The sequence below is a fragment of the Mesoplodon mirus genome, assembly GCF_964341445.2.
Source record: "Mesoplodon mirus genome assembly, chromosome: 15".
Classification (NCBI taxonomy): Eukaryota; Metazoa; Chordata; class Mammalia; order Artiodactyla; family Ziphiidae; genus Mesoplodon; species Mesoplodon mirus.
The window spans coordinates 14,026,515-14,050,570 of NC_138991.1; the positions used below are offsets into that span (position 1 = coordinate 14,026,515).

At 46.0% G+C, this 24,056-nt stretch overlaps 1 protein-coding gene across 4 annotated transcripts in view; it reads right to left on the reverse strand.

Moving 5' to 3' along the window:
• The window catches only part of EYA2 (EYA transcriptional coactivator and phosphatase 2), a 260,087-nt gene that overhangs the window by 163,750 nt on the left and 72,281 nt on the right, over window positions 1–24,056 (reverse strand). For 2 of the 4 annotated variants that reach the window (XM_082645804.1, XM_082645803.1), the window contains exons 1-2: window positions 13,505–13,679; window positions 686–728 (exon numbers count right to left, since the gene is read on the reverse strand). In XM_082645804.1, coding sequence (XP_082501930.1) covers window positions 686–728; window positions 13,505–13,658 — 197 coding nt within the window. In that variant the 5' untranslated portion in view covers window positions 13,659–13,679. Of the gene's footprint in view, window positions 1–685; window positions 729–13,490; window positions 13,680–24,056 lie in introns of those variants that run through there. The other 2 variants (XM_082645805.1, XM_082645806.1) reach the window with 2 other exon arrangements.

Sequence of the window (24,056 nt, forward strand, 5' to 3'; positions counted from 1 at the left end):
GAGCATTTGTACCGTCCGCTCTATTGAGATCTCTGATCTACTGGTCTCTGTCCCCACTAGACTGGAAGCTCTCCGAGGGTGGGGACTGTGTCTCACCAATCTCGCGAGGCTCCAGTGCTCCTATGAGATTTGGTACCGAGGAGTGTTGGGTGGACGTTGGAGCAGGAAGAGGGAGGAAGGAGGGGGGAGGAGGGGGGCAGGGAGAGAAAGATGGGGCAGGAGGAAGGAAGAGGAGGGAGAGCACGAGAGAGAGAGAGGGCAGAGAGAGGGGGAGGGAGACAGAAAAGGAGAGAGAGGAAAGGAAGGAGAAAAGACAAGAGAGGGAGAGACAGAGAAGCAGGAAGGGAGAGAGGAATTGAGAAAGTCTGTGATAGGAAAGGACAGGAAGGAAAGGTGGAGAAGACTGAAAAAAAGAAGAAAGAAGAAAACAACAGCCAACACTCTCAGGAAAGTCTGTTCCAGACCCCTTTCTAAGCGCCCTTTATGTGGGGCAGGCATCATGATTGTCCCCCTTTTCCAGATGGCGAGACTGAGGCCTGGGGAGGTGGGGTCGTTTGCTCAAGGTCACTCAGGCAGTAAGAGTAGGGCTGGGATTCTTTTCTAGGGAGTCTGGTTCCAGAGCCTCTGCCCTCCAAGAAAGAGAGAGGGAGAGAGCGTGAGAGGGAGATAAAGCAAAGGTACTCACCTTGCAAAGACCTGGGACACACTCAGAGCCGATGTAGTGATGCCTGGAGGGGGAAAAAAAACATTTGAAGGGCTTGAGCTGTCAGAGCGATGTTCCCCAGAAGCTGTGACTTCAGACGCCAGGTTGAGGGGGAAGAAACTCAGAGAGTTGCTGCCAGGGACTTTCTCCACCACACAAGCTTATCTGAGGCACACCATTGTAGCACTCTCCTTCTTGAAAACCTTTTCTGGATGTGCTTTGTCTCCAGATACTAATTGAAGGACCACGTATAAAGAACCTGTAGCATCTTGAAACATCAGAGTAGAATCCCTCCCCCAACCCATTGTACAGATGGAGAAAGGAGGGCAAAGAGACAGAAAGAACGTGCTTGAGCCAGGTCACAAGACTAGCTGGCAGCTGGCGCCATTTCTACTCCTGGATGGAGACCCACTCCCTTCCTTGCCTTAAAGGCAATCCCAGAAACCTAGAAAGGCAGACACTGTTGGCTTTGATTATCCAACACCTATTTTCCTTCTTCTGACGATGTCACCTTGATATTCCTCCTCTCCCTCCCCAGTTTCAGTTCACTGGGTTCAGGTGGGGCTGGCCCCAGCACTTAGGGGAGGCACATCTTGGACTATCTCCTAGGCTCCAGCTAGAGCGTGGGGCAGGGAGATGGAAGAGGCCTGAGGTCCTGATACAATGCTCTACACTGTATCTCTGGGCACTGAGCCTCCAACCATGGTTGGGAGGCAATAATCAGGAGATGATGAAAACGTGACAGAATTTTGCTGGGAGAGACATATCCAAGAGGATAATTTTACAAACGAACAGTCTACTGGGGAGGATTTTGTGCTGTCATTTTAAGTAATACAGTGCAACATCCTCAGTGTGGAGCCCTGGCAAGTTCTAGATGCTGTGTCTACTGATTGTACCAACCTGCCGATTCACACTCCCTGGTATGTAGGGCAGTGGCTGAGCCTGTGTCCCTGTGCCTCCTGAGAAATGCCCCAAGCCCTCCAGAGCTCTGAGCCTCTCTGTAAACCAACCTGCAATTCCAACTCTAGCACTCAGTAAGTAATGAGACTTTGGGCAGACTGCCTATAGTCTCTGGGCCTCAGGGTACCCTCCTACGAAATGGGGAAAAAACACTGATCTCACAAGGATGCATGAGGATTAAATGAGATGATGATGATGATGATGATTGTATCCATCATTTACCCAGTGCTTGTTACATGCCAGGCTGTCTTCTAAATCCATTACCTGGATTATTCTAATCCGCATCATCACCCCTTGAGGAGGGTTCTCAGGAGGCGCAGGGAGTTTACATAACTCACCCAAGGCCACACAGGCCCTAAAGGGGGGAGCTGTGATTGGAGCTCAGGTGCTGGCTCCCGACTCTGGCTTCCCAACCAGGACACAGCAGCCCACGATGACAATCATCATTGTAACAGCAACCAGCACCCGCTTAGATGTTCACCGTGTGCCAGGCCTGTGTTAACTGCTTATACGCATGAACTCATTTAATCCTCATGGCAATGCTACAAGGCTGACAGTGTCATTATCCCCATTGCACTGATGAGGAAGCTGAGGGTCCAAAGGCTAAGTGCCTTGCTCAAGCCACATAGCCTGTGGACATGGGAACTGGGACTTGAACCCAAGGGCTATCTGAGTCCCAAGTCCATCTCCTTAATCACCTCCCTGGCAGAGTCACATTCTGTTCGAGTCCCAAGCCACTGGGGTGAGAGGGCGAGTCCTGAAGTCCAGCTGGTCCAGTGGGAAAGAATCTGCCTTACAATGCAGGGGATGTGGGTTCAATCCCTGGTCAGGGAGCTAAGATCTCACATGTCACGGGGCACTAATCCCGCGCCACAACTACTGAGCTCGTGTGCCTCAACTAGGGAGCCCGTATGTCGCAAACTATAGAGCCCATGTGCCCTGGAGCCTGTGCACCACAACTAGAGAAGAGAGAACCTTCACGCCACAATTAGAGAGAAGCCCGCACGCTGCAATGAAGAGCCCGCGCGCTTCAATGAAAGATCCCGCGTGCCGCAACTAAGACCCGACACAGCCAAACATAAATAAAATACAAAGATCAATAATAAATAAATCTTAAAAAAAAAAAAAGGCTGGACAGCATCAGCGTATATTGATCATAGGAAGGAGGAGTTGTGGGATACTTTTGTTCCAGTTGTAGACGTGAGAATGTGTTGTGTGTGTGCTGAATGCCTGTGTAAAAATGTATTTCTTACTATGTGTCATATTTTTAAAAAGTCGGGACAGCAGGGATCTAACGCCAAGGAAAGGTGCCGGTGCACGGTAGGTGCTCACTCACTGCTAATTTCCCTGCTCCGGGTTTCCTGCCCCAGGCAGAGCCTCCCACATCCCCTTCCTCATCCTCCCCCAGGATGGTCTCATTCTGAAAGAGCCCCAGTCTCATTACTGGTAAAAGCCCATGATCTGAGTTATGTTTAGTAATATATAAGTTACTGAATTAAACATTTTGAATATGTTTTCTTTAATAACTATGTAAATATTCATAAAAATCGAAATCTATGGAAACAGTCCTAGGGGCTCGGATTAACTCGGCATTCTAGAAATCTGAAGCAAGCATCTCCCCCTGCCCCCAACCTCTGCGCCCTGATTTGCATGTTCACCTCACTCCCCCTCCTCTGTTCCTCTGAACTGTTATGCAATCAGCCTTCCCTACCAGGGCAGTTCTCCCTCTCCTGCTGTGCAAACCTATGGTCCTCTTCCACCCCAGCAAACCCCAGGAAGACGGTGCAAGGAAGAAACAGGCATTTAGTCAGTGCTAAGAGATTTTCCTTCTGCAGACCGTGTGATTTTTGAAAAGCACAGGCTCTTTTTTTTTTTTTTTTAAACTGATATCACATTTAACTTTTTTATCCTGGGACACTTGGGAGAATTGAGAACCTGGAAAATGAATGTATTATATTATTATATATAGAATAATCTCCTTCCCTTTCGTTCCCTCCCTTTCTTCTTCCTTTTTTCGCTGGCAAGGATGGCGCAGACCTCATGGAGACTCCTGATGGTCTGTGCCAGTGTAGGGCCCCCAAGCTCCTTCCCTTCCTCAGGGACCTGGGGTGGGACTGTGTAAAGGACAACCATGCTCAGTGCTTTGCGTGCAAAGGTGGAGCAGGGACTCCCCAAGAGCAGAGAGCCTCTCTCTTCCTCTGAAGCTCTTGCTGCTGTTCAGGGCTATTAGTCCGCAGAGGTCCTGTGGACCAGGAGGCCCAGATGCAGTTGGAGCCATCCGTCATATCTGTGTACCAGGCAATGGGCCTGACAGTGATTGTGTAGGCAACACACGCTCCGCGTGAAAGGTGGAGAAGTGGGCATCATTGTTCAAGTCGCAGGAACAACCTCGTCCTCAACATAGCCCAGGATGTCTTTCGGTGATCCCCTAGATGCCCGCATCACCACTTTCTGGATGCTGTGTTTGATAGCTTTCTCCAAATGGTAAGTCAGAGCCAGACAGACACATTGAAGTGGAGACATGCGAGGCCATGCCACAGCACGTTCCATGCAGCTCAGGAATGACCTGGCTCATAGACACGGCAATGCCATTGGATGCAGGCATGATGCTCTGGACAGCAGCACAGTCATAGTACCTCAGCTTGCCAGAGGGGTAGAGAGGGCGTGGACTGTGGTCATGAGTCCCTCCATGATGCCAGTGTCACAGACCCAGAGGGCATGCTGGCAATCTAGGGGGAGTGGTCATACTTCTGGTCACTCCATCACAAACATGGAACCCTCAGCACAAGGGGCAGATGACCCTTTGACTCCAGTCCTCAAGGGAGCCCCAAGCATCTTCAGGGTGGTGAAGACACCATATGTAGTAGAAGCAGCAGCCCTTTGATACTGGTAAGAGCTGGTGCCTGGTAGATGGAGATGCCCTTCCCACTGACCACAGGCTCCTGTTCTCAACCTTGGCAGTGCCATTGAACTTGCTTGATCAACAAGATTGGGGTCAGTGGCGGAGTCATTGATGGCAACTTGTATCCATGTTGCCAGTGGTGAAAGCAGCCCTGGTGACCTGACTCAATGTAGTCAAATCTATTTATTTCAAGCTTCACCATGTGTCTCTGAGGGATGTGGCTAGCACATAAAATGGGGCAGCCGGCTCCCAAGGGAGGGGCAGAGAGCCTCCTCCATTTACTTGTGAATTTAAAACTCTAAGCCCCGCCTCCTGCCCACGTTCCAATGGGTGAAGGGAGAAGGATTAGCTACACAGATGGCCAGAGACTCAGGGTGAGCTCGTTCATTCGTTCATTCATTCATTCGTTCATTCATCCATTCACCGCCTGCCATGTGCCAGCAAAAGCAGTCAGAGTTCCTGTCCTCGTGGACCCTCCAGTTTAGTGGGGGAGATAGATGGTAAACAAATACTTAACTAGATAAGGAAAGTACTTAATTACAATGATAACAAGCTGCAAAGGAAGGAAGTGGATGATACAGAGCAGAGCGCCTGGAACATTAATATGCACAGGATTCGCCTGGGGATCTTATGAAAATGCAGACTCCAGTCTTTAGGTCAAGGAAGCTCCCAGGTGACGCTGACATGGCAGGCCCGGAAACCACACTTTGAGTCGCGAGGGTTTAGACCACAGGCTAATGAAGAACTGCCAATTACGAAAAAGTCCCAATTCTGGGTTCATAAAAATAAATCTCCATTCCAGAAGTCACAAACTCAAATGCATACTGGGGCCAAGAAGGGAATATAAATGATCTGATGTTATATGAGGAAACCAGAGCTGGGGTCTGTGTGTGTGAGTGCACACGTATTGTGTGATTGTGTGTGTGCGTGACTGTGTGATGTGACTCACCCAACGACACACACAGCTGGTTCATTCATTCATGCATTCAACAAATGCTCACCATGCACCTACTGTGGACCAGATCTACAATCTAAACCTCATAATTTGTTATCTTAATGTTGCTTCCAAAAAGAAAAGCACGTGGGCTGAAGGGGTCAGACCCAAATTCAAATCCTGACTCTGCTGCACTGTAACTGTGTGGCTCTGAGCCCGTCACTTCCCTTCTCTAAACCTCAGTTTCCACATCCACAAAATGGGGTACTATCTCATCCCTGCAGGGCTGTCGCAAGGATTACACGAGGCAGGTACCTGCGAAATGGTAACTGCTCAACACACAGGAGCTACTATTAGTCTTCTATTCTCCTGGGGCCCTTGTTTCAGCCACTTCAATTGTGAGCCCAATTTGAATGTTCACACTTTTTTTTTTTTTAACCTCTCACTGGGAGGATTAAGAAGCTAATGATTCTAAAAGCAGCAACCACTATTATATTGCCTAATTGGATCCCAGGGGCCACTTCTAACTGATCCCCCATGAGATAAGACAATTTCTAATGCAAGATGTCTTGAGGAAGGTCTTGGCTACGAAAGCTGCGTGTCTGTAAATTTCATCAGCTCATCTCCTTAGTGTGGGTGCTTTAAACAGCACTCAGACCAGGGTCAGCGACAGCAGGAGGGAGCACTGTATTAGGAGTTCAGCATGTGCGCCCCACAGGTAGAGGTCGTTCTGGGTGCTAAGGGCCCCAGGAAGCTGGCTGAGAAAGGCTTAAAAGTGGGAAAGGTGAAACTGATCTGTGGCTCCCCAGGCCAGACCTGGGCAAAGCTCTGGGCAGCCCAACCTGGCTTGGGTGAAATGAAAGAAAATCTGCCAGCCCCTGGCTAGAACCGGTGAGACTGAAACTGGAAATTGCACCATATCATGCCCAGGGCAGAGGAGGGGCAGGCAGTCTGAGTGAGGATGACAGCCCAGCTTGTTCTGCGGGGAGGTGATTTCACCTCTCCGAGGAAACACTTAATGAGATTATAGCCTCAGCCTTTGCAAAATGTGTCTGCATTTCAAACGAAAATAATATTTTCTCGATTCAGCTGTGCTTTCTTAGTTCCATAACTTTTTCCCTCCTCCTTCCAGAAGATGGGATACAATTTAAATTCAAATTTCCCTTAAATAGTAATGAACAATAGCTTGTATTTCTCAAGTGGTTCCTACAAGCCAGGCACTCTGCTAAGGACTACATGGGCCTTATATCTTCTATTCCCCATAACAACTCAACGAGGAAGTTGTTCTCTCTACTTTATAGATATGGAAAATGAGGCAAGGGGAAGTTAAAGAAACTTTACTAAGGATTCAAAGGCGATATCAATCTGAAGTTATCTGTGTTTTCTAAAGGTTACTCTATTCATCCACCACCCACCCATCACCCATCCATCTACCTACCCAACCATCCACCAACATCCATCCACTCACCCACCCACTCACCCACCTACCCACCCATAAATAATTTTTAAGGACCTACCATGAGCCAGACACTGAGCTGTCTGCTAATTAGGAACAGAAATTTAAATACATATGTAGGAATAAAAAATTGTCTTTGTCCTGGAGGAATTCACCACCTAGAGCAATGCTTCTCAACCTTGGGTGCACAGTACTGGGTGCCTTTGGAGAGCTTTAAAAAAATTTCATTGCCTGGGTCACACTTCTGACCAATTAAATCAGACTCTTTGGGGGTAAGATCTGGACATGAGCATTGAATTTTTAAAAAAACTTCCCAGGAGAGGCCCATGTGCAGACAGGTTTAAAACCAGCCCTGGAGGCTGGTTCTCAAACTTTGGTCCCTGGACTGGCAACATCAGCGTTGTCTGGGAATTGTTAGAAACGCAAAATCTTGGGCCCCACCACAAACCATTACAGAGTCAGAAATGCTGGGGATGGGGTCAACCGGTGTGCCAAAGGAACTTCCAAGGTGGTTTTGATGCACAAGAGAATTTGAGACATAAATATACATACTTAAATTATAGAAATATACGTTTACACATATGTAATGCATAGAGAAAGTCTTCATAACAGGAACACAAAACAGTGGTTACTGCTGGGGAGGGAAGATGACGACTAAGATTGGGCGGATGTGGTAAAGGGGGATTTGGCCCAATGTTCAAGTTTTTATAAGGATCATGTATTTATGTGTTACCTGGTGACCAGAAATTGGATTGTCTTAAAAAAAAGCGGGGGGGGGGAAGGGAGGGTGCTGCAGGCAGGGGACACAGCATGTGTCAAGGCTGTGAGATGTCATACCACAGGGGGCTCAGAGGGTAGCACTCATTCAATCACCCTGTCCTACAGTCCTGCAGAGCGCTCTGCCTTCTGTCTTCATTCCTCCCACAAGTATTTCTTTTTTTTTTTAATATGGCAAGTATCATTTTTAAAAACTGAAGTATAGTTGATTTACAATGTTTCAGGTGTATAGCAAAGTGATTCATATAGATATATTCTTTCTCAGATTCTTTTCCATTATAGGTTGTTACAAGACATTGAGTATAGTTCTCTGTGCTATACAGTAGGTCCTTGTTATTTATGTATTTTATATACAGTAGTGTGTATCAGTTAATTCCAAACTCCTAATTTATCCCCACCCCCCTCCCCCTTTGGTAACCATAAGTTTGTTTTCTATTGACAAGTATTTCTTAAGTACCTACTATGCGTCATGCCTTGTTCTCAGTGGTCAAGATATGTAGGCATAAAGTGGGCAAGATCTGCCTTCAGAGAACTTACATCATGGTGGGGAGGCAGACAAACAACAAGTGAATAAACACATAACTTCCGGCAGAGAGTGGGAATATGAAGAAAATATTCAACAAACCAAATACCGTGGCTGAAGGTTCTGTTGGCTCTCCCCTCAAACCTGATCCAGAATCTGGCCTGTACTCACCACTCCATCACTACCACCCCATCTAAGCCACCTTGGCCTCTCACTTGGGTTATTGTAACGCCTTCGTTACTACCCAGGCTCCCATTCTGTCCCCACCTGCCGTCCGTTCTCATGTGCAGCCTAAGGGAGCCTGTCAATCTGTAGATCAGATTGTCCCTCATCTGGTCACAACCGCACCCCTCCGCCACGGCTCCCATCTCACTCAGGGTAGAAGCCAAGTCCCTCCAATGGCTCACAAAGTCCAGCATGGTCTGACCCTGGGTATCTCTCTGACCTCAGCTCCCCGTCACTGGCCCCTTGCTCACTGGGCTCCAGCCACACCAGCCTTCCTATTGCTTCTCATGTGCTCTGGAACCGCTGCTGCCTCAGGACCTTTGCATTTGCTGTCTTCTCTGCTCCTAAGGCTCTTCTTCCCTGTGACCAAGAAGTGCCCGCCCACACCTCCTTCAGGTCTTTATTCAAGTGTTGCCTTCCCAGTGACGTCATTTCTAGCCACCCTAACAAAAACTGCAACCCCATATTGCTGCATGTCACATCCCACCCTGCTTTCCCCCCTTAGTACATATCACCATCCAACATGCTATATATTTTGATATATATATATTTTATGTGTGTGTGTGTGTGTGTGTGTGTGTGTGTGTATAAAACATGCTATATATCTATTGTTGTCATCAGACTCTTACCCTGCCAGCACCCTAGGCAGGGCTCCAAGACGCAGGGGTTTTGTGTTGTCTTCCTAGTACTTAAAACAATGACGGGCACGTGTTTGAGTGAACATTTGTTGAAAGAATGAATGAACAAATGATTACTTTTGATAGGAAAGACCTCTCTGATGAGAACTGAAGGATGAGGGGATGGTCCTGCAGAGATGGGGGGAAGCCTGGTCCAGGCAGAGGAACAACAAGTGCAAAGGCCCTAATGGCAGAATCACGCTTATGAGTTAGAGCAAAAGAAATAAGGCCAGGGGCTTCCCTGGTGGCGCAGTGGTTGAGAGTCCGCCTGCAGATGCAGCGGACACGGGTTCATGCCCCGGTCCGGGAGGATCCCACATGCCGCGGAGCGGCTAGGCCCGTGAGCCATGGCCGCTGAGCCTGTGTGTCTGGAGCCTCCGCAAGGGGAGAGGCCACAACAGTGAGAGGCCCGCGTAACGCAAAAAAAAAAAAAAAAAAAAAGAAAGAAGGCCAGGGGCTGGGTCCAGTGAGCAGAGGTGACGGGGTAGAGATGAGTCTGAGAGGCTGGCAGGGACAGGCAAGTAGAGCCCACTTCGGGACTTCCCTGGTGGCGCAGTGGTTAAGAATCTGCCTGCCAATGCAGGGGACATGGGTTCGAGCCCTGGTCCGGGAAGATCCCACATGCTGTGGAGCAACTAAGCCCGTGCGCCGCAACTACTGAGCCTGTGCTCTAGAGCCCACGAGCCACAACTACTGAGCCCACATGCCACAACTACTGAAGTCCGTGCACCTAGAGCCCATGCTCTGCAACAAGAGAAGCCACTGCAATGAGAAGCCCGTGCACCGCAATGAAGAGTAGCCCCTGCTCACCACAACTAGAGAAAGCCCACGTGCAGCAACGAAGACCCAACGCAGCCAAAAAAAAAAAAAAAAAAAAAAAGTAGAGCCTACTTGGCCAAGGGGAAGGAATTTAGATCGTATTCTATACTTTTTTAAAACACCAAGTCCTCTCCATATTTTAAGTCATTTTATCCTCCCATCAACTCTGTGAGGTTGGTGGCATAATTATTCCATTTAACAGAAGAGGCAAATGAGCCCCCAAGAGGTTAGGTCACTAGACCAGAGACTTACAACTGGTAGGAGGCAGAGCCAGAAATGCAATGGGAGCCACCGGGGGGCTTCTGGGGTCCACGTTCCCCCCACCCCAGAACCCCCCGGAGTGTAGGCCTCATGGCTCATGGCTACTGGGGTCCTCCTTGGACCTGGACCCTTGCAGACACTCAGTAACATTCACTCTGTAACAGAAGGAAGGGCCCAGGAGGAGGGAGACCAGAGGCCAGGCAGGACGGGCAGCTGAGGCTGGCACTTGAGGCCACAACCAGGGTGGAATGTCTCCTGCAGAGTCCTGGAGCTCAGTGCCCATGTCAACAATCAAGAGAAAGAAACCTGTGTGTGTGTGTGTGTGTGTGTGTGTGTGTGTGTGTGAGAGAGAGGGGGGAGGGGAGAGGGGGGGGGAGAGGGAGAGAGGGAGGGAGAGAGGGAGGGAGAGGGGGAGGGAGAGGGGGAGGGAGAGGGAGAGGGGGAGGGGAGGGAGAGGGAGAGGGGGAGGGAGAGGGAGAGAGGGAGAGGGAGAGAGGGAGAGGGAGAGGGAGAGAGGGAGAGGGAGAGGGAGAGGGAGAGAGGGAGAGGGAGAGGGAGAGAGGGAGAGGGAGAGGGAGAGGGAGAGAGGGAGGGAGAGGGAGGGAGAGGGAGGGAGAGGGAGAGAGGGAGAGAGGGAGAGGGAGAGGGAGAGGGGGAGGGGAGGGAGAGGGGGAGGGGAGGGAGGGAGAGGGGGGAGGGGAGGGAGGGGGAGGGGAGAGGGGGAGGGGAGGGAGAGGGAGAGGGGGAGGGGAGGGGAGAGGGAGAGGGGGAGGGAGAGGGAGAGAGGAGGAGTGGGAGGGGGAGGGAGAGGGGGAGGGGAGGGGAGAGGGAGAGGGGGAGGGAGAGGGGAGGGGGAGGGAGAGGGAGAGAGGAGGAGTGGGAGGGGGAGGCGGAGAGGGAGAGGGAGGGGGAGGGAGAGAGAGAGAGAGAGAGAGACCGACCGACCTGACCCTGCCAGCCTCCTGCTTGCTCTGAACTTGGAAGCAACCTCTTTCTGTCCCACTGCTCACCCCCAAAGCCTTAGCCTTGGCCTCAGATTGCCCCAGGGCAGTAAAGGGCACAGACAGCTCCAAGTCACAAAAAGGAGACAGACAATGTGTTTGTGGGTGCCACCACTGTGCGGGATGGACATCTGGGGTCTGCAGACCCTTAAGATCTTTGCAGAAAGTGATTACTGACTTTAGACGTGAGGACTCTGGAGCCAGAGTGCCTGGGTCTGATTCCTGGCCCTGCCACAAGTTGTATGACTTTAAGCTGGTTACTCAACTCCCCAAGCCTCAACTTCCACATCTGTGAAATGGGCTCATAGCCTAATAGGGGTGTAATAATTACATGAGAAACAGTACAGTGTACTGATTAGGAAAACAGACTTTGGAGTCAGACTACTTAGGTTCAAATTCTGGCTGTCGCTTAACTGTCATCTCAGACAAGTTACTTAGCCTCTCTGTGCCTCAGTTTCCTCATCTGTAAAACAGGTATCCACTTCTTAGAGTTGCAGACTCTAAAGAGTTAATACATTTTAATGCCTGACACATAGCAGGTGCCAAGAGTTTGCTTTGATAGTGATGGAGGAGGAGGAGAATTCATTTCAATTTCTATTGCTCTGAATAGTGCCTGGGACAAAGTAGTTGCTCACAAAAAATGAAGGACAAGAGGAAGTGGCAGGCACTCATCTTCTCGACAGCTGCCCCTCAGTTCCTACTAGTGGAAGCCAGGTGGGAACATGGGCCCAGCACTTCTAAAGAATTTGGCATCTCAAGAGAAACTAGAAATCCAGATGTTTATGTAAGCCCTCCCAATTTTTACAAGTTCACTTTTATTTAAAGCACAGTACAAACCAAACAAAGACATACCTGAGGGCCAGGCTTGGCAGCCAGTTTGCAATCATGGTTTTGAGTTCCCTGTGGCTATTTGATTCAATGGGATAATAAGTTTATTTACATGCCCCCAAGGTGTGCCAGGCGCTTTACATAACATTACCCCATTTGATCCTTGCAGTAAGCATCCTATGAAGTGTCATGATTCTGCCCCCATTTGGCAGGTGAGAAAGTTGAGGCTCAGGAAGGTTAAACAATTTGCCCAAGATCATTTGGCTGGGAAGCAGTGGGGTTGGGAGTCAGCCTGGGATCTTCCTCCCTCGGCAGTCTATGCCTTTTCCTGTCTCTACTGGCTCTGAAATGAAGAGTCTGTAGTTGACTGGTGCCTTCACTCAGAAGGAAAAGGATGACTGTCTTTGAACAGGGCTCAATAAATTATCTCAGACTCTCAAAGAACCCAGGGTGGCTTACACAGACGCTCCAAAGGACCAGGAGGAACGAGGGTGTGCTGGTCCCAGGAGCCCAGACCCTCCTGATGGTATTTTTAGCAGGGCCGTTCCAGCTTCATGACCAGCACACAAGACATTATTACTGCTATCTTGGTGACGGCAGTAATTATTCCCAAGAGCCTGGAGTTGCTTAAAAGCAAATTCCTTCTCATGTTATATTCAACTAGACTCACGTCTCTTTGGTTTTCCATGACAATTACATAGCACTGTGCCCCCATGAGCTGGCATCCAACACAGACAGTGAAGGAGAGACAGCTGGGAGTTTCGGAACACCAACAGCAAATCCCAAAGCTGCTCCAACAAAGGGTTAAGCCCAATGGTTAAACATAATAGCTTAATGCCTTTTGCTAAGTAACTCTGCGCTCTACCAGGAAGGCTGACAGATCCCAAACAGTGCAAACAATAGCTGGAATTGTCTAGTGAAAACTAGTCTGACTGCATCATTTGCCAATAGTTTTTTAAACAGCTTAACTCTCCTCTGCTTCCTTGACTGCAACCCAACCTGAAAGCAAAAGGCAGATGAGTTCTTGTCCCAGCGTCAAACCCCCATAAACAAGACGCCTGCTTGGATGTGGCGATGGCAGGCGAGAACTCAGAGGTCCAGCCCCAGAGCCTGCAGGGCATGCCTGGGGCCTGGGCCTGGAATACACCCAAAACTGACTAGCGTCTACGGAGGTGTCAGCATTTCTTGGAACTGGAGACCGAGACAGGACGTTCAGAACAGGAATGAGCACACTTTTACCTCTAATGACAAAACTGTTAGCAACGTACCCGAAAGTTTTGGTCCAGAGTCAAAAATCTAATTGGGTGGGAGGAGAAATTGTCGTAACGACAGTACTTGTGAGAGGATGTGTGCCGAAGGCTATCCGTCCCTTACCATAGTCCGTGGGGCGAGCGGGGATCACCACAGGGCCCACCAAAACGCACAGCAGGAGGCCTACCTTCTATGCCACTCAGAGTCCAGACATCAGCGTCGGCACAGTTAACCTTCAGTTTACCCGGACGATCGCTGTTTACAGTAAGGCTGGGAGAGATCACTAGTTCTAGCATTTCCTTGTACCTGAAAGAAAACAAAGGGAAATAGAATTTATTCATTAATTATGCATGCTTACTAATGATTCCTATTTCTTTCCCTAGGAGTATAAATATTAAAGCTGATTACCTAAACCCAGCCATCTTATAAATTCTACATCATAAAAATTCACTAAACTTTCCATCAGAGGGAAATGAGGAATTGAAATGAAGTGCTTGCTCCCCTCTGGAGAATACACCCACTTGATTAAAACTTTCCCCTCCTTCCCATTGTATTTTGTCATTAGAAAAATTTTATTTGGGTCTCTTTTAAATATCATCTGAATGAGCTGGAGCGAGCCAGGGAGACTTTCCAGTAGAGGAAGGGAGAAACAGGTAGAGAGGGAGAGGACTGGGTTCCTAAAAGCCAGAGGCATGAAGAGAAGGTGGAGTTGACTGTAGTTAAGAGAGAATGGACGTGGTGTTACACGGTGTCACTTGTACAGATGGACAAGGGCTCAAAAGGTGTCATTGATACTTAAAAAGTCCCTCTAGGCAGCAGAGCCCCACAGCCCAGCACTGCAGTCCCTACCAAGAAAGAACACACTAGCTCCTGAATTACCCATGACCTTGATAAATGCTATTGTGGGCAGGAGCAGAAAAGAATAGGGACAAGTCTCCTGGGTCATTCTCTTTTTTTCATTGAAAACTTTTCCAACTCTTGTGCTATGTCAGTACTTATTCCTCCTAAATTCCTACCCACTCAGGGAATGAGGTTTCTTTTTTTTTTTAATTTATTTTATTGAAATATAGTTGATTTACAATGTTATGTCAATTTCTGCTGCACAGCAAAGTGATTCAGTTATACATATATATATATATATACACACACACATTCTTTTTCATATTCTTTTCCATTATGGTTTATCACCGGATATTAAATATAGTTTAATATTAATATAATTTAATATTTAATAGACTGTGTTATACAATAGAACCTTGTTGTTTATCCATTCTATGTATAGTACTTTGCATCTGCTAATTCCAAACTCCCAATCCCTCCCTCCCGCATGGCAACCACAAGTCTGTTCTCTATGTCTGTGAGTCTGTTTCTAAAAGATACATGCACCCCAACATTCACTGCAGCACTGTTTACAATAGCCAAGACATGGAAACAACCTAAATGTCCATCAATAGACGAATGGCTAAAGAAGATGTGGTACATATATACAATGGAATACTACTCAGCCATAAAAAAGAATGAAATAGTGCCACTTGCAGCAACATGGATGGACCTAGAGATTATCATTCTAAGTGAAGTAAGTCAGAAAGAGAAAGACAAATACCATATGATGTCACATATAGGGAGTGAGGTTTCTGGTTAACACGCACAACATCGGACATGGTGATTTTCAAAGGACTAAACTACAACCAATAACGTGTGCCACTGATTCAAGTTGTCCTCGGCAAAAGGTTAAGTTTAATCACTGCAAATCAGTATCTAAGGTCATCCTTGGTAGGATACGTTTATCACCGTGCTAACAGAATGCAGTGTACCAACTGACATGGTTATAAACTCAGATTCCACTGTAAAACGGTTGTGGATTCAAATTCCATTTCAGTACTCAGTACCTTGACCAAGTTACCAAACTGCTCTAAGTCAGAAGTTTTCTCATTTGGACAGTGGGGATTATCAGTATCTCCCTAACAAGGTCATGGTGAAGATGACAAGAGATGAGATCTGTAAAGAAAGGACTTAGCAGGCAGCAACCTACATGTCCATTCACTACCATAGGAATGAAGAATACAGGCAGAATGGTCACACAATGGAATACAATACAGCAGTGAAAAAGACTGCTCTGGAGCTCCACTCAGCACCATGGACAGACTGCCAAACAAAGTACCAGGCAATGAGACAGAAGCGTACCCAAGGTATGATACCATTTCTGTGAAATTCAAAATATACAAATCAATATTATACACTATTTAGGGATACAGACATAAGCAATAAAAAGATAACAGTATGTATAAGAATGATAGACACCCATTTCAAGAGAATGGTTACCTAGGGATCACTGGGGGATGCAATTTGGGGAGAGGTACCCTGGGGCTTCAACTGTGCAACAATGTTGTTCAGAGGTTGACACAAACTCTGGCCCATCTAAATCCAGCTTAGCATCTGTTTTTGTGTGACCCATGAACCAAGAATGGCTTTCACATTTTTAAATGGTTGAACAAAATCCTAAGAAGGATAACATTTCACGGCCTGTGAAATTATGTGGAATTCAAATTTCAGTGTCCATTAGTAAAGTTTTCTCGGAACACAGCCCTGCTTGGTGGTTTACTGTATCATTCGTGGCTACTTTCACGCTGCAACTTCTGAGTAAAGTAGTTGCCATAGAGACCTGCAAAGCTGAAAATATTTCATATCTGGCAGAAAAAGTTTGCTACCTCCTGTTTTTTAGTCTATAAGCAAGGCGGTGGGCGTACTGCGGTCAGAGGGTTACTCTTCATCTCTGTGTGTCTGAAACACTTAATTTTTAACAAAGAAAGAAATCACTTATCCCAGGACTTGCATATAGGAAGTACTTTATCTATAGTTTTTAATCAGATGAGAAAATTCCACACAAATCAGCTTCCAGTGTTGAAGTCTTTATGTTAGCTGATGAACATTTGGGTCCTAAGTGTTCACATGTATACATGGGTTTTCTCTTTCCCCAAATGCCACAAGGCACTCCAGAAAGAGGCCTTGGTATCTCTTTCCTTTAATATGTCAAAACATATGGTATGGAGCTTGGCAAACAGCAGACGTTGAACCTATTGTCTGACTGTAGCTGCCAGAAATTTGCATTTTATCCAAACTCAGTCCCGTCATCCTTTTGGGTGTATGCAAATAGTCGAAGGTTCAAAAATACACAACGCTGTAAAAAGTTGCATTGGTCTCTAAACATCCAGATACTATGAGTACGGGTATTAGAGGCAGCAAATTGTTAGCTAAATGGCCAAATCCGGTTAAAAATAAAATGAATTGCTTTTCCTCCTCCTCAGGGTTTAAAAATATTTGAAGCATTTGCCAATATTTAAAAACAAGGCGATTTCACATAAAAATCTAGAGTTTCAGCTTCTCTTGAAAAATGGAAGAATACTGACAGGTTCCTGCATGGCAACTATCAGCTGGTTGTCCAATCTGGTCAAGGCATATGAGCTCCAGTTCACCACAGTCCCCACCACTCCCTAGTGTCTTACATTTGACCCTCTTTTTCCATTTCCTCGTATTTCCTCCTGGTCTCTACAGGCCTTTGCATTTGAGCCCCATGATTATGTGTCATCAGAAAACAAACAGCAATGTGACACTCTGGCCTCAGTCACATAGCTTCTGAGTTTACTGAGCACTGCTGTCATGCTCAAGAGCACTCAGCACATCGAAATAGCATGTGTTGATGTTACAGCAGAACAAGAAGGTGTCTGTGAGTTTTAACTCTAGGACTGAGTATTGCTACTAAAGCTTTGGTGTCTTCACCATGGACCTTGCCTAAGGTCCTTGAGGGCCAGGCCAACGTGGAGATCATCCTTACTTCCCCCACGGCACCTGATACAGAATCTTGTTCACTCTGTCATCCGATTAACATCTGTCGGAGGATGACGGGAAGGAAGGGATGGAGGAAGACAGGAACTTGGAAGGAGAGAGGGAGAGGCGAAATCTATAACTGAACAATTAGCTTCTTTAAAAAAATTTTTTTAATTCCTATTTATTTTCATTTTACACCCCGCCCTACACAATGCCTCTAATGTATTAAATATGTAAATATGTCCCCTTGTAAATGATGCTATACTGTTTATGTGACGTACGTGTGTGTGTGTGTGTGTCTGTGTCTGTGTCTGTGTGTTTGGCAGTGCCGTGAGGCGTGTGGGATCTTAGTTCCCTGACCAGGGATCGAACCTGTGCCCCCTGTACTGGAAGTGCAGAGTCTTAACCACTGGACCGCCAGGGAAGTCCTGTGACATGTGTTTTAATTTACATGAATAGTGTTATGCATGAGACCTCATTCTGTTCATGGGGATTTTTTTTCCAGTCTGCACCATGATTTTATAATGTGTATAGGTTGCTGGATGGTTATTCAGCTTGTAGCTAGAATTCCATACTGCATACTCGCTCCATTGTGTTTATGCATTGCCCTAGTGATGAACACCTAGGATGCCTTCATCTCTCAGCTACCATAAACAATGCTGCAATGAACATTTTCATTAAAAATAATATACATATATATGTAATGTGTACCTATATATGTGTGCTTACACACACAATACACATTCTTAAAACGTATAAATATTTGAGGAGGATTTCTGTGTCACTGGGTATATGTGAACTGAACTTGACCAAGTACTAGCAGATTGTTCTTTACAATTCCTGTGCTAATCCAGATTCCCACCAGAAGTGCATAAGCGTTCTAATTTCATCAATTCTTGCTAACACTTGGCATTGTCCAGCTTTCTAATTTTTGCCAAACTGTTGGATGGAAAGCAATTATCTCATAGTTGTTTTAATTTTCCTTTCTATGATTACTAGAGAGTTTGAGCATATATTCACATAATTGTGGGCCACAAGAGTTTCTAGGAACTGTCTATTCATATCTTTTATCCTTGCCCATTTTTCTACTGGTTTTTCTTTTCCCCCTTTTTTGTTGATTTGCTCTATAGAGTGCCTTGTAGAGTCTAGGTATTAGTCCATTGTTGGTTTTATTTATCTATTTTTTTTTCTTTTTGCTGGCAAAGCAAAAGACTTTATTGGAAATGGGCTCCCGGTCAGGGAGCAGTGGGTTAAGGGAACGCAGGAGAACTGCTCTCCATTGTTGGTTTTAGATGTTGTAAATTTCTTTTCTTAACCTTTCATCTGTCTGTTTTTTTAAAATATATGGTGTCTTGTAGAACAACAACAAAAAATCTTATATATTTACTCAATAATGAATGTTTTCCCTAGGTGTAGAAATGATTTCCCTAACCCCTGGATATTAAAATTTGTCTACATTTAAAACTATTGACTTGGAATTTTACCTTTTATAGTTAAACCTTTAATTAATCTGGAGTTTTCCTTTTAACATGGATTAAATTTGCATTTTCTTCCAATATTGGAGAAAATGAAAATAAGCCATTTTTCCTAATTTGTATTAAACTCTCCAATTGAATTCACCTCCCAGTTATAATGGAACTGTTTCTATTTTTGGTTCAATCTCACTATCACAATAAAAAATAAAATCTACGAAACATTGTTTTAAGGCCTTGCAGGGCAACTAAGGTAGGACTGGAGGGCCCAGGATCCCAGAGAGATGTGAGACATGTACTGAATTAAGTCTGACCTCTATTACTTTTCACCTCAAGACATTTGCCGATTTATAAGCACAGAAGAAAAAAGAAGCAGCTTTACGTTTTCCAGTCTCATTGAGTTGGGGAGACAAAAATTGGACTTCAGGATACTAAGGCAGGTAGGACCCAAGGAGCTAAGATCCTAGAGATATGAGAACCACAGGGAAGTTAGCCTGACATTGTTGACAGTCATTACCCTTGAGGCGTTTGCTGAAACCTAAGCTGGGTGGGGTAAGAGTCAAAGAGGTCAAGCAGAAAGGGGTGGCTAAGAAGGCAAGAGGGCCTCCCTGGTGGCGCAGTGGTTGAGAGTCCGCCTGCCGATGCAGGGGATACGGGTTCGTGCCCCGGTCTGGGAGGATCCCATATGCCGCGGAGCGGCTGGGCCCGTGAGCCGTGGCCGCTGGGCCTGCGCATCCGGAGCCTGTGCTCCGCAACGGGAGAGGCCACAACAGTGAGAGGCCCGCATACAGCAAAAAAAAACAAACAAACAAAAAAAAGAAGGCAAGAGACAAGCAGAGCTTTTGGCAATCTCCCAGTACTAGGGAGACAAAATTGGAGTTCATGGCCCATCAAGGATAAAAATCCTCGGGACTTCCCTGGTGGCGTAGTGGTTAAGGCTCCATGCTCCCAATGCAGGGGGCCCGGGTTCGATCCCTGGCCAGGGAACTAGATACCACATGCATGCCACAACTAAGGGTTTGCATGCCACAACTAAGGAGCCGGCTAGCCACAACTAAGGAGTCTGCCTGCCACAACTAAGACCCAGCACAACCAAATAAATAAATAAGTGAAACATTTTCCCAGCAATCAATGAAAAAAATGTTTAAAATTTATATATATATAAAAAAGGATGAGAATCCCTGGTAAACACACCAGGCTTTTAATGAAACCCCTGAAAGGTCATTCCCTTGGAGTAAAGACCAACCAAATAGATCCTGTCTTGAATCATTTTAATCCCTTATTGGATCAAAGTGATTTGCCGCTACTATCACCACCTGCCAGAAGAGCAACTTTTCTCCTGGGGAAGATGTCATCTTCCAGAGTTTCCACAATTTTTCATACACAATGTTTAGCATGTAATAAAAAATTACCAGGCATGCAAGGAGACAAAGCCAAACAATCAAAAACCAAGACAAAAGACCCAAATTCATATATAAGATTCAGATATTAGAGTAACTAAACACGGACTTCCCAGCAACCTTGATAATATGATCAAAAAAAGAGATTTACAATGGACAATGCTACTAGAGAACTAGAATCCTTAAAAAAAATCAAATGGAAATTCTAAACCTGAAAAATACAATAATTGAAATTCAGAACTCAATAGAGCAGTTGAACCACAGATTGGATATAGCAGAAGAAAAGAATGAACTTGAAGATAAGTCAGTAGACACATCTCAGAAAGAAGTTTGGAAAACAGGTTTTAAAAAAAGCATAAAGGAAACATGGGACATGGAGAAAAGGTCTAACATACATGTAATAGGGGCCACAGAGGGGAGGAGAGAGAGAACAACTTAGAAACAATATTTAATGAAAAACTGACAGAAAACCTTCCAAGACTGATGAAAGACATCAAGTCAATGGAATCAAGAAGCTCTGTGGGGCCTCCCTGGTGGCGCAGTGGTTGAGAGTCCGCCTGCCGATGCAGGGGATACGGGTTCGTGCCCCGGTCTGGGAGGATCCCATATGCCGCGGAGCGGCTGGGCCCGTGAGCCATGGCCGCTGGGCCTGCGCGTCCGGAGCCTGTGCTCCGCAACGGGAGAGGCCACAACAGTGAGAGGCCCGCATACCGCAAAAAGAAAAAAAAAAAAAAAAAAAAAAAAAAGAAGCTCTGTGAATCAGAAGCAGGATAAGTACAGAGAAAAATACTCCTGGGCATATCATAGTCAAACTATACATATGTGAGAATATATTAATATATTCAGCCAGAGGGTAAATAAGACAAATCTTTAAAGAAGGACTAATAAGACTTCTCAACAGAAATGATGGAAACTAGAAAACAATGTAATTTCACCTGCCAAGGTAGAATCCTATGTCAGCAAAAAAATCCTTCAAAAATGAAATAAACTAAAATTAAGATTATTTGCCACTTTGTAGCAAATAGACTTGCACTACAAAAGAATATTCTGGAAGCATGAAAATTCAGCAAGGGATGGAGAGTAACATAAAAGGGTAAATTCAAGAGTAGGAGAGGACTAAATGAACTTAACATGTTCTAAGGACCGTGCATTTTCCTTGAGGTGGTTACAAGTACTAATTTATAGTAAACTTTTTAAGATTTATCAAGGACACACTCTATAATCTTTAGGGTAACTGCTTAGAGAATAAAAATAATAAATATATGCCAACAAGCTAATGGAGGAGAAAATGGAATAATAAAAATACTTGATTAATCCAAAGAAGGCAAGAAAGTAGAGAAAAAGAAACGAAGAAGAGATGGAACAAATAGAAAAAAATGATAGATTTAAACTTAAATTTATCAATAATTACATTTAATGCACTAGGGTCTTTGTTAGGTAATGTAAGATCTAAAATTCAAACATACCTAGAGCAGTTCAAAGGCACCATCCTTTGGAGGCAAATAAATATATATAAGCAAAGCCAAAGCAATAGAAATGTTAGTCCTGGGAATTCCCTGGAAGTCCAGTGGTTAGGCCTCCGTATTCTCACTGCTGAGGGCCTGGGTTCGATCCCTGGTCGGGGAACTAAGATCCCACAAGCTGCGTGGTGCGGCAAAAAACAAACAAACAAACAAACAGAACCCCAAAAAGTAGTCCTTAAAATAAATACAATATATTAAAAAAAAAAAGTTAGTCCTCACACAGTAAACAGGACCATGAATTAAGAACCTGACCATTGTTTTTCCTGCTGCCAGCTATAGCTTATGGGTACTGCTATCTTGTAGAAGCAAACCATTAACAACAAAGTATAGCAACATGAATAGTTCAAGACAACTCAGGGAGAAAAATCCTTCCAAAAATTCTAACCATAGCTCCCGTTTCCCAAGCACCTATTACGTGCCAGGCAATTTCCCTAATTACTTTTACATTATCTCCTTTAATTCTCTCAACCACCCAGGGAGATATAATTATCAACTTCTATTTCCCAACAGGCCAACTAATAAACACAGATTTAGGTCTGAGCAAAGCATAGGCACGAAGGAAATGTGGATCATTCCTGTTTGGTGAACTTTTCCTGTTCTGCCATGAGGATCTAAAAAAAAAAGCTTTGTGGACTTTCCTGGTGATGCAGTGGTTAAGAATCCGCCTGCCAATGCAGGGAACATGGGTTCGAGCCCTGGTATGGGAAGATCCCACATGCCGCGGAGCAACTAAGCCCATGCGCCACAACTATTGAGACTGCGCTCTAGAGCCCGCGAGCCACAACTACTGAGCCCGCGTGCTGCAACTACTGAAGCCCGCATGCCTGGAGCCCGTGTTCTACAAGAGAGGCCACCGCAATGAGAAGCCCACACACCATAACGAAGAGTGGCCCCCACTCACCACAACTAGAGAGAGCCTGCACGCAGCAACGAAGACCCAATGCAGCTAAAAATAAAAAAATAAATAAAATTTTAAAATAAATAAATAAAAAGCTTGGTAAATTTCAGCACAGGGCGAATTCTGTGTTCTTGTTTTATGGGTCATACTGTTTTATTATTGAACTACCTGGGGTAGCAGAGGAGGGGGCGTTGATCTCTTTGGTGTTTTGAGGGCTCTGAAGGTCCTAACCTGGCCCCAATTATAGTGCTCATTTTACAGATGATAGAAATAAAAATAGCTAACACTTCAAGAGCATTTACTCTGGAGCCAGGAGCTCTTTCCATGTATTGGCTCATCTTAATCCTATGAAGTGGGCAGAGATGAGGAGACTGAGGTTCAGAAAGTGAACCGCTAGTTAGTGGTGGAGCCACATTATCACAAGCAGGTGGTCTGGCTCCAGGGTCTGTGCTCTTAACCACAGCTTGCGAGTAAAATTGGGTCAGAATTTGAACCCAGGATCCATTCAGCTCCAACACCCACTAAGCAACCTAGTAGGAGTACCAGCTCTGTCATCTGCTACATGGGTTCAAGTCCTAGCTTTGTGTCTTATGAGCTTTGTGACCTTGGGTAAGTTATTTAACTTCTCTGAGCCTCATCCAAAAAAATGGAGAAAATAGTACCCTCCCAGGCAGGTTAGCCTGCAGATTAAGTCAGAAAAGGCATGAGTGAGCGGGTGTTCAATAAAGAGTAATTACTGACATTATTTGCATTCACACAGACAAAAGCTTGAAACACACAGTTCGTTTTATGTCAGGTCGACACTGGGAAGTGCCATGAGGACCATCTGGAAACCACTGGTTCCTACTGTGGTCTGATGGGCAGAGTTCAGTTCTCTTGCAGTTTGGGGTGAGACGTCCTTTGCTTTCTCCCCCTCCTCCCCTCCTTGCAATTATCTGAAATAGGAGACCAGCTTATTCTCTTTGCAGGGGAAGTTAGAGAGAAATCAGAGTCTTTAACAGAGTCTGAGGGGAGGAGAAAGACTCAGCTTCCCTTTCATGAAGGCAGGGAAAGGAAGCAAAGGAGTGGGATTCATTTACAAAAAAAATTTTTTTTCCTGTTTTGCACTGTTGCAAAACCCCGATACCCCTGCTGCTTCAGATCCGGGCTAAGAGAAGCGAGAAGAAAGAGGCATCCGAAAGCCCCTACCCTCTGCCTTCTCTTCAGCCTGCTGCTGCCAGCGGCTTGCCATCATTTGTTACCCTTGTCACCACCCCTGTCCCCGGGGATGGAGAAGCTCTGGGGGAGCGTGGGGCTGCTGGGGGGGCCCAAGAGATGACAGCTGGAGAGTGGGGGCTGGGGGCAACTTCAAAGGCTGGGAAGGATCAAAAGCAGATGGAGGGTCCCAGGCGAGTGGGCGGCTCACCTTTCCGCACCCCCCCACCCCCGTGCCGAGTGCACTGCTACCTTGGCTGGGAACAGTGGCCCTGCCTGCTGGATGGAGAGGACAGATGGCCAGTCGACCAAGGGGCCCTCAGAGAGGAGGGCCAACTCCCAGCATCTTTCAAGGACTTAGCAATCCAAACCTGCCGACAGCAATCACAGGCTTCTGAATAGACAACAGCTGTGGCCCAAACCTGGA